This window comes from Podarcis melisellensis, assembly GCF_964234715.1.
Source record: "Podarcis melisellensis genome assembly, chromosome: 15".
Taxonomy (NCBI): Eukaryota; Metazoa; Chordata; class Lepidosauria; order Squamata; family Lacertidae; genus Podarcis; species Podarcis melisellensis.
In genome coordinates, this window is record NC_138532.1 from 30,447,855 (window position 1) to 30,462,669 (window position 14,815).

A 14,815-nucleotide genomic window follows, 5' to 3' on the forward strand; every position below is an offset into this window, starting at 1 on the left:
AGGAATTGTCTAACAAAGGATTCGAACTCTCAGCCCCGCCAGAATGTAGCAGTGGAGAACCACGCCCATTGGCTTCCCTTGCCACGCACAAGCCTCGCGATATCCTCCTATCTAAGCGCTGCTAGCGGTGCGGTGGGTGGGGCCGGACGGAAGGATGAGAGTGGGCGGGGCCATGAGAACGCACGCGCCCGTTGTTCTGATTGGCCGGCTGGCTCCGCGTCTGAGAGCGCCACGTTCAGAGAGGAGAAAGGAGGAGGAGAAGAAGCCGCAATAAGAACCCAGGCCGAGGGGCGTGAGGGGTAGGGGGCGTGGCTCCTCTCAGCCAATAGGTGGGTGGGAGGCAACACGCGCGGGCGTGACGTGGTTTGCGTCGTGGCGTGAGCTTGCGCGCGCGCGCAGGGGCGAGAAGTCTCCTGCCGGGTCCGCCTAGGCGAGGGCTGGGCTAAGATGGCGGCGCCCGTCCTCCTGCGAGTCTCGGTGCCGCGCTGGGAGCGGGTGGCCCGCTACGCCGTGTGCCTGGCCGGCATCGCCCTCTCGCTCTACGCCTGCCACCTGGAGCGCGAGAAGGGCCGCGACCTCCACTACCGGGCCCTCTGCGACCTCAGCGACCGCGTCCGCTGCTCCGCCGCCATCGCCTCCAGGTCAGGCGGGCCGGGGAGGAGACCCGCTTGGGGGGAGAGGGTGTCCCCGAACGTGTGCAGAGCGCTTCTGACCTACTCCCCCGCCGCCCCCCGCGAGGGTCTGGGGTGGCCTGAGTTATTTCCCTCCACGGTGCGGAAGGGCCCCTGAGCATGTACAGACCGCACCTGCCCCTTCTCTCTCGCCAGTGACGCCCCGACGCGTATCTCCTGCTGCTTCCACGTCCTTGGGTGGTTTCGGGTCTTGCTGGGCAGGTGCAGAGGGTGCAGTTCCTATTCTGCCCATACTTAGACCGGGACTGATAGCACCAATGAATTTGGGTGATAAAAGAGTGGAAGGAGTTCGCTGTGGGTAGAGGGTCGGACTGGGAGACCAGGGTCCGCGTCTCAATTCGGCCATGAAGCTTATTGTGTGACCTTGGGTGCCAATCACTGCCTCTCAGCCTGGCCTACCTAACAGGGTTGGTGTGGGGATTAAATGAGGAGAGGGGGAACCATTTATGCCACCTTGAACTCCTTGGAGAAAAAGGTGGAAAATAACTGCAATAAGTAAATAAAAAATATTGGGTCTCACCACTTAACTGCCCTAAGGGGGTGATTAATGCTGACCAGTCTACCTACAGGGTTGCAGCTGACAGGTCTTGGAGCAAATATTGGTCACTGCTCTTCAATCTAAGAGCTCTAGCTCATCATAGGATAGTGTGAGAGAGGTTTTGTGGACAAGAGTGTGCTTCATCAGATATGTGAAGTGGTCTTAGTTACCAGACAGAAACATTACAAGAGTGTGAGGCCAAAAGACCACCTGTGTACATGAGAGAGGGTACTGTACATATCACACAGGAAGAAGAGAAGGTATCAAAGGAGTAAAATACCCAGTCAGATTGGGTGTAGCCTTCCATAAGATGAACAATATCTGCTAACACCTAAATTGTTGCATTCTGGAATTTCTGTTGAGGTCACTTGGTGACAAATCTGCAACCACATTATAGTCAAATAACCCCTAAGATTAGCTTGAAGAATTCCTGTCCTGCAGGGAGTGGTTTTAGGGTGTGCTTTTTGTGGAGAAACTTGAGTAAATTGATAAGACTTTTAACCTGAGGACAGGGACTGATCTTTGTAGTTCTTCTGATCTACTACAGTGGTACCTTGGTTTGCATACATTTTGGATTACAAACACTTCAAATCCCGAAGTGTGTGTCCCAGTTTGCAACCTTTTTTTGGATTACAACCCTTTTTTTTTTTTGAGGCCCTATTGGCGAAAGCGTGCCTTAGGTTACAACCTGTTTTGGTTTACAAACGGACCTCTGGAACAGATTATGGTTGTAAACCAAAGTACCACTGTATACTGATATTTGTAATGAATTCTGGGAGCCTTTTTCAACTAAAGAGTGAGATAAAAGGCTTAAAATGTTGGAAGATTCAGTTACTGAACCAAGTTATGTTGGACCTGTTTGGGAACTTTTTCCAGCAGAGAGTGAGGAGGAGAGGGAAGGCCCTCTATACGTGTTTGGGTTGTTGTATTTGAACAAGTGTTCTAGATCTAGACCGTTGGCTGAATGTAGCCTCTTGTTTTCTCTCCAGACCCTTGGAAGAAATTCTTTTGCAAAGAGGCTTGGGCTCCAGGATAAAAGCTGTGCATGCCAGGAATCTGTATGTGTTGAGCAACATTTTTGAGTAGGAGAGGGAGTGGCAGTGAATGAGTGCAAGGTGGAAGCAGAGAAGGGGAAAAAATGGGTGAGGCTGTGTTAGCCGACGGGTGTGTGTCTTGGACTGTTTTGATTTTGGCTTTGATCTACTGTGTGGGTTTAGAATGTCATGACTGGCGACATCCAGCAGACCTCACTGGGTGGACTGGGTGACTGCTGATAGAAATTAGGCTGTGGGGAGGAAGCAGGAGGTGTCAGCTGACAGATTTATTTGGACTGAGACCAAGTTCCGCAGTAACCATGTGTATCATTGTTAAAGCAGGAACTTGCATGGTGTCTCAGAAGCTAGCAGATGGGGTGAGGTTGGGTGTGGGAAATGTTTGGGAGGTAAGGATGGAAAGGTTTATTGTGGAGTGTTGGTTTGGGCAAGCAGCAGTGGGAAAGGAGCTTGTCAGATTGAGGGATGAATTAAATGCACTTATCCAGATAATGTCAAAGAACGTTGTTTATTATGCAGGTACAGCCTGTGTTCCTACACCAGCATTTCCCAACCATAGTAAGAGAACTCAGTTCTGTCTTGATCTCCACTGGTGAAAGAGGCCCCAGTACAGGGCAGTTTGACGCATTGTTAAGCCTTCAGTTCTGTTGGAGATCACCCTCCTAATGCAGTGGTGTTTGCTCAAAGCTACAAATTCCATTCTCCCAAAACTCTCATGCATTTATTACTGCCTTGTATTTATCAGTAATATTGCTGACATCGGTTACAAGGAATTATATGTGGGTGATTTTCAGTGAGCAGGTGGGAGGAAGAGGACAGAGTACTTTGACTCGCCTCTCATGGGAAGCACAACTATGCAGTGGGCCAGTGCAAGCAGAACAGAGCTTTCCAGGCCTCCTCCACCAGGCTAGTACATACCTTTGCAGGCTAGTGGTTTTTCCTCTTTTATGCAGATATTCCCTAGGTTCTGCACCAAAGTCCAGTGTGTTATATTGACACTCTGCATTTTGCCACAGTGCTAGCTTGCTTGGTGTCATAATACTTTAATCCTTTTCAAAAAGATTTTGTAAATTCCTTGTGCTTTCATAGGGAATTGTGATCCACTTCCTAGAGCCAGAAGTGTTGTGCATGCTCCCTAATACCATGGACTTTTATCAGACATGCTATAGATTTTGCAATATTCAGATACAGTTTTCACCACATTTTGAGCAATTCAGTGAAATAGATTCACTTTTTTTTAAAAAAAAGACACACCCTGTGCAAAAACTTCAACTTGGTTTTAAAGTGTTGTGTCTATCTTATGGTAATGGGGAGTGTTGTCAGACAAGAGGCTTACTAAACATCATAAGATCCCTGGGGAAATCTTATTTGTGTGAAAGATTTTCATCAGTACACTAGCAGTCTCAGAAAGTCTCAGTTTTGCTATTTATCATGTTGACTTGTGGATAGTTTGGCAGGCAGCAGCTAGGGGTTTTTTGCCTGTATTGTGTGGAGGCTGGATTGACAGCTCATTCCTGTTGGGACAGGGTAGGGGCCCTGTGGTTTGTTTTGTCAAACAAATCCCTCAAGTAAAAGCATATTTTCTCCACTCCTTAACAATAGTGTGCTGTTTTATCTTTTTAGTTATCCTTTGAACTGAGTTTCCCAACCCATTGCCACAATGACCTTCAGCTCCTATTTGCTGCTAGGCTTCCTGACCTTTCTGATTGACCTCTCCTGCCTCTTTTCCCGTCACATCTTTCCCTGCTGCCCTGCTTATTGAGCATTGCTTGATTCCTAGCTGTTGTTTGCCAGAGTTGGCCAGTAGACAACTGATAGAGTGAGTCGTGGCACAGTAGGATTAGCTTGGCATGCAGGACAGTGTAGAGTCCATCCAGAGGGTCAGTTGAAAGCTAGAGCACTGCCAGGTCAGGGGCTGGCCCAGCAAGCCCATCTAAAGACTGCTGTGATGTGGCTGAAACAAAAGAGAAGCTATCAGACTGGAGGAACAACAGTTCAGTTGGTTAGAGCATGATGCTGATCATGCCAGGTCGCAAGTTCAATTCCCCCATATGGGACAGCTGCATATTCCTCCATTGCAGGTGGTTGTACTAGATGATCCTCAGGGTCCCTTTCAACTACTATTCTACTATATAGCTTGGCAAACATACAGGCTCTGGGGAAGGGCCATAACACAGGGATGGAGCATCTGCTTTGCATGCAGAAGGTCCCAGGCCCAATCCCCAGCACTCCCAGGTAGACCTGGGAAAACACCTAACTTGAAACACCAGTCGTTGTTGACAGTACTGAGCTGGATGGACCAGAGGTGCGACTCTATATAAGGCAGTTTGCTGTTTCACTATTGTCCCAACACCCACCCCAAGAAGGAACATTTTCATTTATATCATTAGCTGATGTGTTTGAAGCACATTGCTGCTCCTGCAAGGGAACTCCCTGAACATTGCAGGGCTCATAGGTCAAGATATGCTCCTCTGGCAGAGCTGAGCAGGAGATCTTGTGCACTACTGGATGAATATCATTCTTCTTTTCACCTTAATTGCAGCCAGATATGAAATTTGATGCCCTGGTAATAATTAGCAGCAATATGGCATAGCTAAAGGGAATTAGTAATCTGGAGACTGGAAACCAGAAGGAATGATTGATTTAACTATTTCTTAAGACCTCCTTCATTATGCTGTGCAAGGATGTCTTCTGCTCAGAATCCCCCTCCAACTTTTTCAGATGGCACACAAAGTTGTCTTGCTTCTCATTTGGGACTGGAGAAGACCCAGGTGTGTCGTTGTCTAGAAACAGTGGAATTTTTCCTGTCATGTCTTCTGGCTAGTTCCTAGAAAATCAATCTTTTTTGGAAGCTGGCTCCCAGAGCAGGTGTGCTAGATTTAAACATACAAGGTGTTCTAAGATTTTCACAATTAAACTACAGAAGTACTGTACGGGACCTTAAAAATACTGCCTAAATTGCTGCCAGCTCCACTGTGTTCAAGGTAAAGCTGGATGCTTGCTGGAAAAAAGGAGGTCAGCCTAGCAGGTGTAAGTGTAGGAAAGTTATTAGCCTTCCTCTCCACACATGCTGTATGTTAGCCATTTGTGGCCTTAAAAGTAGCCAAGCTTTCTCTGCATGGTGGCCTAGAGATGAGACTGTTCATCATAGGGGGCCAGGCAACTGATTTATTTTCGGCCCTTTGCTATAGTTGAAGTTGGTGGACTTTGCATTAATCACATATGGAATTTCTGTTGGGGTGTGTGTGTGTGTGTCAGATGTTTAACCTTGGCAGCTCCCTGCATGTTCTCCTGAAATATTTGCTAGCTGTCGTACCTTCTGTAGGTGAAATGCTTTCTGAAGTTGTGTAATGTTTTAGAATATTTTTTCCCAAACGCATCATGGGTTGGGCATTTGTGTGCTCAGGTAGTGATTAGCAGTGGTTTCCCAGTCTGGAATTGGGTAATGTGGGTGAAACTTGAACGGGAGTGTGAGAAAATCCTTATCGTGTATAGGAAGCCTTCCTTAAAGTTAGGCACTCATTACACTTGGAACCTAAGAAAAGCCCTACAGCTGGATCAGGCCAAAAAGGGGCGTCTTAGTCCAGCATATTGTTCCCACAGCAGGTAACCAGAAGCCCCAGTGGGGAGTCTGCAGGGAGGACCTGACTGCAACACCCCCCTCCATGGTTTGTGATTCTTATCCTCAAGCCCAGCTCAGGCAGAAGTGGAGGGCCAAGGATCATATTCAGTTTTAGTCATACTCAGAGCAGAGCTACTGGAGTTAATAGAAGTGGTTAATGTAGAGCCACTAATTTCAATAGGTCTCCTCTGAGTAGAACTTTGATACAGTCTTGAACTCGCCCCCGCTTTGGATGGCATTAAAACAGGATTAGAGAAATTCATGGCAGCAAAGAGGGCTACTATCCAGGACGGCTCTGCTCTGCCTCCACAGTTGGAGGCACCAGTTCTCCTGAATACAAGTTGCTGGAAACCCCAGGATGGGAGAGTGCTGTTATGCTCGAATCCTGCTTGCTGGTTTGGCACCTGACTGGTCACTGTGAGAAGAGGGTCTCTGGACTAGATGGGCCATTGGTCTGATTCAGCAGGCTTTTCTTACGTTCTTATGAACCCCTTTGCTGGCCCTGCCCATTTTAACAAACTGGAATTTGTGCATGGCCCCTAATGGCCTCACTGGCTACACTACAGTGCAAAAGGACTTGCTAATAACTGGTGCTGCTCATCTGAAACCTGAGTGATTCTTTTAAGGGCAAGTTACATTTCATCTGATGTAAAACCAAAACAAAACAACCACAAAAAACTACAATCCAAAAACCATCAAAAACTAGTAAAGCAGAAAAATTAAAGAGAGCAGCTGACAGAAGACCCACAGTTCCAGTAGCAATGCAAGCAACACAGCAAGTTTATGGACTTACTAATCCCCAAATCCTTTATTATCCCATAACAAATTTAATTACAGAGCAGAGGAGCCACAGAGCATCCCGGGAAGAATTAGCAGGAGCAGTTTCTCTTTGAGGTTTGCATAAAGGGTTCTGTTTAGCGGTGGTATGAAGCTGAAGGCTCACCACACTTGCCTGAACTCCACAAATGAGCCCTTTTTATAGCGGCCCTCAAGGGCCGTTGAGGGCACTGCCTGCATTCCTAATGCTGCAGAAAGCCTTCCTTGGCTTGTCTGGAATTATGGTCAGAAATTAAACTGTGAGGTCATGGTTTTAATATGCTTAAACCACTGGAAGAAATGAGGTTGACAAAGCGGTGAAGTCAGGCTCAGTCTTTGTTAGGGCTAGGCAATATCTGGTTTTCAACTTCGTGATATATCACCAGCTAAACATCACAATATTTCACCCTCAAAGCCAGCCACTAGATGAAAGGAAGCGCTTATTTCATAGTTTTATTTATTTCATAAAATTTACACACCGCTTGACTGTAGGGGAGAATAACCCCTTTTAAGTGGTTTACAAAAAGGATACAATAAAATTCATAAAAAAATTAATGGCAATAATTGAAAACTTTCACAAAGTTAAAATAACAATAGACTAAAAACAGATTAAAACTCATCTCAACTTTCTGAAGATCTGTGTCGCCTTGTCTAAACAAGAATGTTTTTAGCAGGTGCTGAAAAGAGTACAGTGAAGGCGCCTGCCCGATGTCAATAGGCAGGGAATTCCAGAGTGTATGTATTTGTTTTATTTATTAAATTTGTACACCGCACTTCCTCTGCAGATCACAACATAAAGTGTAGGTGCTGCCACACTAAAAAGTTGACTTCTTACGATTGTGGGACGGGTATTATGTGGCGACTAACAGGGCCACTTCTGCTGACTAAATGGTGGGTAAATGGTTCTCAAGTTGTTACGGGCTTTATATGCTAATAGTAGTACCTAGGAAATTGGTAGCCAGTGAGATCTTTGATCACAGGTGTTCCATGCTGTCAATGATTGGGCCACAGCATTTTGCACTATGACTGCAGCTTCTGAATCAAGTGATTCCAGTCTTCTCTGTCATGTTGTATGTGTGTGGCAGATGTGGCTGAGCTGTGTGTACCCACTTGCCGGAGGCAAAATAATCAGATTCATGCAATGCAGACTAACTGCTCCACTGTCTTTCAGATGGGGTCGAGGTTTTGGCCTGCTGGGTTCCATTTTTGGAAAAGACAGTGCAATAAATCAACCGAACAGCGTCTTCGGTCTTGTGTTCTATGTTCTACAAATGTTACTTGGTAAGTGTCAAAACTTCCCTCCCTCCATTTTCCATTATCTTTTGCCTGTGGTGCTCAGGGTCACACACCTTTTGTTGAATAAACTTGGTTCCTGGCACAGCTGCATCCTGTATCCTCACTGAACTGCCTTTCCTATTCCATGGTCTGAACAAGCAGGTCAACAGCTCATAGTCCTTAACCACAGTAACACCCACAAATCCTAAAGCAGAGCTGGAAAGAATAGCCAATTCCCAGCCATCAAAATTAACACACATTTGTTAGTTGTCAGCCATGTTCAGAGCTGGGGAAAATGTCTCAGCTGCATCAGAAATGATGGGGAATGTGGCGGCAACCATCCCCTGTGTTCCTCACTTCAGATTCCCTCCCCAAGCTCCCTTCAGATAATCAGAAACCATATTTTCAGTGAATGCATAGGCTTGCAAATAGCCACTCGTTTGGTTGCCTTTGGTGAGCTGGAATCCATTCCAGGCAAAACCAGGCTGTAACTCAGAAGGAAGCTGGCCCTTCTTGTTTTCAGGCTCCCGGCGGGTTGCAAATCCTTGGAGTCAGTATAACTTTGATGGGGCTTCTTTGCAAGCCTGAGTGGGTGTTTTGCAGCATTTGCTCTCATTAACCCTTCCTTTCCTCCCACCCTCCCCACTCCTGCTGTTCCTGCTCTCCCAGCTGTCAAACTTCAGGTTGTCAGCGTCTTGTGGCAGTGACCACTCTGTGCTTGCAGCTGCTTTAAAATGCTGTGCCCGGTGTTGGCGCTGCATAATGTAACAGAGGAAGGACTTGCACACCTTCTCTGCAAAGGTGCTGTGCATTAAATTTCCTCGCTGGATATTCCGGGAGCCTCAACTGAAGTGTTATGGTAATTGGTGGTCTTTGATATTTTGGTGGTGGGCAGCATTGTGAAGTACCTTTTTGGGTGGAATAGCTGAGGACAGGCCCCTGCTTCTCCCTCCATACGTTTATCTAATCCCCCTTGAAGGCCTTCTGAGCCTTACTACTTTTTACAGCCAGTTTCCATGAATCGAGTAAGATGGAGCAGACTTAACATCAGCCCCAGGGCTTGGAGCTCGTAACCTCTGAGGCTTTAAGCATTTTAAAGCAAAAATCCTTGAACAAATACTGTTTCTCTGCCTGACAGTGGGCGGTCTGTTAGTGCTGCGGTGACTGACCTATTTGTTTCAAAAAATTGATAAAGTACACCACTTGATTGTAGTAAAACCACAAAGCGGTTTACAAAAAAAGATAAAACAATAAAATTATCACTAAGAAAAATTAACCAAATAATTAAAGACATTCAAAAAGTTAAATTAGCAAAACAAAAAACTTGCATCAGTTTTAAAAACCTGCATCAATTTTCTAGACATCTGGGTAGGCTTGTCTAAACAAAAATGCTTTTAGCAGATGCCAAAAAGAGTCATGTGAAAGCACCTGCTTGATATCAATAGGCAGGGAGTTCCAAAGTGTAGGTGCTGCTGCTGACTTCAAGCTTCCAGCTGGTGTGTGTGTAACATAACACCTCTCCATCTTTCCAAGTCTGCTTTTAATGGTATATTAAACGTATCTTTTTAAAAATGAGAAATAGGAATGGCTCGGCTGGGCTGTGTTGGGCAAAACTGTGCCAAGTAACTGCTTTGTCTTTTCCAGGTATGACGGCAAGTGCGGTAGCGGCGCTAGTCCTCATGATGTCTTCCATAGTGTCGGTAATAGGATCCTTGTACCTGGCCTACATTCTGTACTTTGTCCTGAAGGAATTCTGCATTATCTGCGTTGTCACGTACTTGCTGAACTTCATTCTCTTTATCATCAACTACAAACGACTAGTTTACTTGAACGAAGCCTGGAAGCGGCAACTCCCGCCCAAACAGGATTAACCCCCTACCCGCCCCCAATGAAAACTTTTGACTGACAGTCTGAAGACCCGACTTCCGTTTCGAGTTTATTTCACAGTAAAAGAAGGTTTTTGTTGTTGTTATTTTTCTTCTCCATATCAGATGCTTTCCCCCAAGGATCGTCACTGGTTTAATGACAGTGAATGGAAAAGAACCGGGCTCTGTGGTAACTTCTGTCCAATGAATTCAAGGTGGCATCGGTGGAAGTCCTAACCCAATCAAAGACCAGCTTTAACTCTACGCTGAAGGAGTTCTTAGCTGCAGATTCGTTGCACCCTCCTACTCTGTCCTCACCCCAATATTTCAGGTTGGTAACACTTGCTAGGAATCCCCCTGCATTCTATGTATAAATTCAGTTTTGGGAGTCTTTAACAGAAGATCATGATAACTTTATTCTAGACTTTAGAGGTACCGTACGGAAATGTTGCTGTTTACATTATGTGTATTTGTAGCTAAGGGGATTTCACTTAGAAGACTTACTGCAACATTGTACATAAGGCTCAGAAGCGCTGGGCAGCGTCCGTGTGAAACCAGAAGCTTATCACGGCTCAAACCGGTTTTTGTTCAGAAGCTTAGCGACTTGAAAAACCTTCCAATTCTCGTTGGAATATTTTATTTTTTAATGGAGGATGAAATGAGCCCATCTCTCTGGAGAAAACTGTTGCAACGAGGGAGAATTAGTTGAGATTCCTTCTTCCTTCTTTTTCTTTGGACATGAAAGTGGAATTTGATGCGGCAAGTTGTGCATGTCTTCAGAAAGCGGCAGGACTTAATACAGGTTCCTGTGCAACACGTGAGCTGTTTGGCGTGGGTGACGAAAGATCTCCTGGGAGGACACTAAGAAGGGTTTGACCTGGGGGAATGGAGGGTCGTGGCATTGGGAGAGCCATCTTCTCAAATAGGCAACCTATAGAAAAAGGGGAGAGCCGACCTTGCGCTCCAAATCGACGTCAGGCGGCCAAACAGTATTAATGGTTTGAGGTATATTTCAAGCTGCTGCATAGAATTACAACGTTACACTGGATCCCAGTGACTTACTGGCAAACTGATGCACTGAAGTCTTCTTATGCAAGCCAGAATGCAATGGAGGGCAGTGTCCAAGGGCACTTAGAGTTTCCCCTGGGCAGTTTCCCTTTGTTTCAATGAGGCTGGCGCATAAAATGATTGTGACAAACTTTGTAGAGACCTAGTGGTCCCGGATCCTTTTATACAAAATTGGGAGTGAAGTTTAGGGTGGATATTGAACTCTTCCCCCCGCTCCTGAGATGAGGGGTAGGAGGGCTAGGGATTGTGTTAGAAGAAAATGGGCAGGCGAAAGGAATAGGCTCGGTTGAAAGGAAAGGCTTAGGATTCCGTAACGGTTCTTGTTGGAAACTGTACGTTCAAGCAAAAGAGCGCATCACTGTGGGTTAATTTCCTTCATTCCATGGCGTCCTGAAATGCAGTGTTTCTTTTTCCTTTTTAAAAAAGTGCCTTCTGTCCTTAAAAAAGAAAAAAAAAAAGAAAAAAACCAAATATTGGGCCAAGGGGTTGGAGGTGTTTGAAACTGGCAGGCAGAAGTGTTTGAACCTTTGCAGTATGTAGAAAGTGTTTCTCTTCCCATTGGGGCTCCCCACATAACCAATCGCCTCAGATGGGTTCCTCCTATGATTACTTTGGCTAACCTCATGGTTTGGACTATGGTTGAGGAGAGTTGTAGTCCGAAGGCGCCCAGGGGGGAGGCACTAGGCTGCTGTGAAGGCCTTCCAAGGACGTTCCTATGAAGCCTGGTTGGAGGAGGCAGGAATGTAAGTTTTTCGGCCACCCCCCAAAACTGGTCCTTTCAGCCAAGTCAATGCTTGGTGCCCACTGCCGACCAGGGCAGCAGTGAGGGCTCCACAGTCCCTGTGACTGGCTTCTGCTCTTTGTGCTGGAGCATCTCCTGGCGGGAAGAGGCTACCTGCCCTTCCTTCCCACACTACATTACCCAACCGTGGAGGCTTTGCCCGGCCAGTTTTGACAGGAAGGCAGGAGCCCGCAAATGGACCGTTTTGCAGGGCTCGAAATCTGGGAAGGCAGGAGCAGCTTCCAGTCTTGACACAGCCGCCACACTCAAAAGATCCCTCCTTGGAAGTGCTGCTGTCTTTCCTATTCCCCCTGCCCCCAGCTTCCCGCAGCGGTGGGAAAACAAGGTTGCCGCTTTGTTCTCATAGAGCAGCAAGAAGGCGAGTGTTTCTGGAGAGCGAGAGTGTGTGTTTTAGAGGTGCTAAGGAGAGTTTGGAAGGGCAGTCTCTGTGGGTGACCGTAGCCCCTGTTGGAACCGCACAGCTGCTACAGTCACCTGGAGGCTTCTTTGCATGGGAGGACTACTGGAGGCTCCTGTATGTTAGCCTGTGGAATTAATATTTTCCCAACTGTGCTTCATCCCCAAATAACTCCGGCAGTTGCTTTGGGTGTGCGTGCCTGCGCATGCTTGTGCAAAAGTATTAAGACTAGCGGGTTCATTGAGCTCAGTGGCATGTGATCAGAGCACTGGCACCTGACATTGTTTCCTAGGCATCTCACAGTGCCTGTCCTGGGTTGCACAGGACAGTGAAATATCTTGGGGCAGATCTGAATGTATCTAATCAATCCCAAGAGAAACTGAGAGATCCCTGTTCTCCCAAGCGTGTGATGCCAAAAGGATAGCCCTGCGCTATTCCCACTGCCCAGTCCCAGTGCAGGGCAGACTCTTTCCTGCCTTCGTATCTGAGAGGGCTGAAAACCTCCTTTGAAGAACCTCCTTCTAGAAAATTCCATTCTGTCTGTGTCTAAATACTTCTCGTGAGTCTGTGTAAGAATTCCTCGTTTTGATGTACCGTTCTCCTTTTTAAAACAACAACACAAGATTAAGGTGTTAGAATGAAATCCTCTTGTGTCTTGTGAAAAACGCAGTGTGTTTTCAGTGGGATCGGCATCTGCCCCCAATGGTCTTTTTCGACAGTATTTTTAAAGCCTGCCAAATGAACAGTCCGGTTCTCACAAGGGACCACAACCGAGCGCAAGAGGGTGGCAGTGGAAGCCTGGTCATATGAGTACTGTTTGATATGTATATGTATTTGTGTATATGTGTGTGTATGTATGTATATATATACACATATATGCATACATGCAGTGTATAAAAGAAAGAAAAAACACTAATAACCGCTCGTTGTCTTCGTCAGGGTGGGGAAAAGTTTCTCAAAAGACGTCTTGTGTTAACAAGAGTAAAGCTGAAGCTTGTCTTGAAATTTGTCCGTGGTATAGATTTTTTTTTTTTGCCCTTGCTCTGAAAGATTTTTTTTTAAAAAAATTCTTGTAATGATGAAATGTAAGGGTTTATTTATTGATTATTATTATTTCTTGACATATCTGAGGGCGAGAGAAGGCTTTGCTTTCCTTGAACCTTTGGTCAAGGAGAAGAGTTCCATTTGTACACGATTGTAACCTTGGCCTTTGTGTTTCCTCCCCGCTTCTTGGGACCAGCCTTTTCCTGCTTTCCGGGGCCAGCAAGCCTCATTGCTCCCACGCCATTTGGCCTGCTTTGCCTGCTGATCTTGAATTGCAAAATCAAAACCTTGGGTGTTGACTTCATCCCTCCCCGTTCATTTTCTTCCCGATGGAGAGAAACCCACCATTTTGTTAAGTGTTCTTCGCAGGCTCTGTGCATCACAGATGTTCCCAGCCTGGTTTGTTTTGACTCCTGCGTAGCAGCCACCCAGGGCACTCGGCTGTTGACTTGTAGCTGCAGGAGAGCCCATCCGGGTCCTTCCCCCTACTCTCATCACCCGGGGGGATGGCAACCCTTCTCCTTTGGAGGAGCCAGGCCCCTTAACGCACTGTGGTGGCTGGACCTGCCTGCAGGGTTGCAAGAAGTGTGCACGCTTCCTTAACACCCACCCCAGTGGGACCCCAAAAAGCCCCAGCCAACTTGCCCCATGATGTGTCTCAGCCATGAGAGGATAGGACCATCCATGCAAAAAAGCAGTTTCAGTGCAGGTTGCAACATGGTGGTGCCCCATGCAGCACCGGTTGCAACTTGCTCACATGATTTCCTCTTGAGGTCAGCAGACTTCATGGACCTATGTAGAAGAGGGAACCCTTGCCCCTTTTTCCTCATGCGCCTGCCAAAATCCCGTCTTTTTACACAACCATGCTTGGCCAGTTGCATCTGCCTCATTTTATGCCAGAGAGAAACAGGGAAATGCTTGTTGTCTTTCGGTGATCTTAAAGGTTCAAGTTGGTATTAGCCCTAAGTGTGGGGAAGCCAGACTTTCTGGAGACCAACCTCATTCTCCTCCCTCGCCTGTCATTCCAACCCAACCCCTGAAAATTGAGTGTGGCCTGTCCAAGTCGTCCTGCAGACAGGGAGCAGGCAGCTTTTTGCTTAGTGGGGGATGGGAGACAGGGAGCCCTTGTGGGTTGGAGAAACCCATTTTTGTATTACAGGTGGGACCCTTCACAGTAGAGTAGGGGGTAGCTGTTGCGTCCAGAAGGCATATTATTTGAGGCAGACAACAATCCAGCTTCCACTCACCCCTTCAAGGTTTTGATCTAGATGAACTGAGGTGTTCATGTTGCTTTTGTGCCGCCTTCGCCAACCACGTCTGGAGGGAGCTGGTGAGAGATTGGGGGGGGGGTCCAAAACATCTAGAGAGCATCAGGTTGGCAAAGGGCGATTGGCGAAGGATGGGATAAATCTGTAGTCTGGGGTGTGTGTGTTTCTATAAAGGTCCGCTGCTTATGGAAATAATGTTAGCAGACTGCAGAATCAGAACATCTTTTGAAAGGGGTTTTCTTGTTACTTGATGTGGTCTCTGATCCAAAAAGAAAGCTAGGATTTCAGCTAGCAGCTCCTGGCCTACCTGGATTTAAAAATAAAATACTTTGGCCTCTGTTCTGCCAACGCTATTGAAACACACCCTTGCAAAACT

General features: G+C 46.6%; 1 protein-coding gene across 1 annotated transcript; it reads left to right on the plus strand.

The window, feature by feature from the left end:
• The first annotated feature begins 370 nt into the window (after window positions 1-370).
• On the plus strand, window positions 371-9,967 carry VKORC1L1 (vitamin K epoxide reductase complex subunit 1 like 1). The gene is made up of 3 exons (XM_081890740.1): window positions 371-641; window positions 7,892-8,001; window positions 9,640-9,967. Exons 1-3 carry the CDS (start codon window positions 448-450, stop codon window positions 9,864-9,866), a joined length of 531 nt encoding a protein of 176 aa, XP_081746866.1. The 5' UTR covers window positions 371-447; the 3' UTR covers window positions 9,867-9,967.
• Window positions 9,968-14,815: the final 4,848 nt, after the last annotated feature.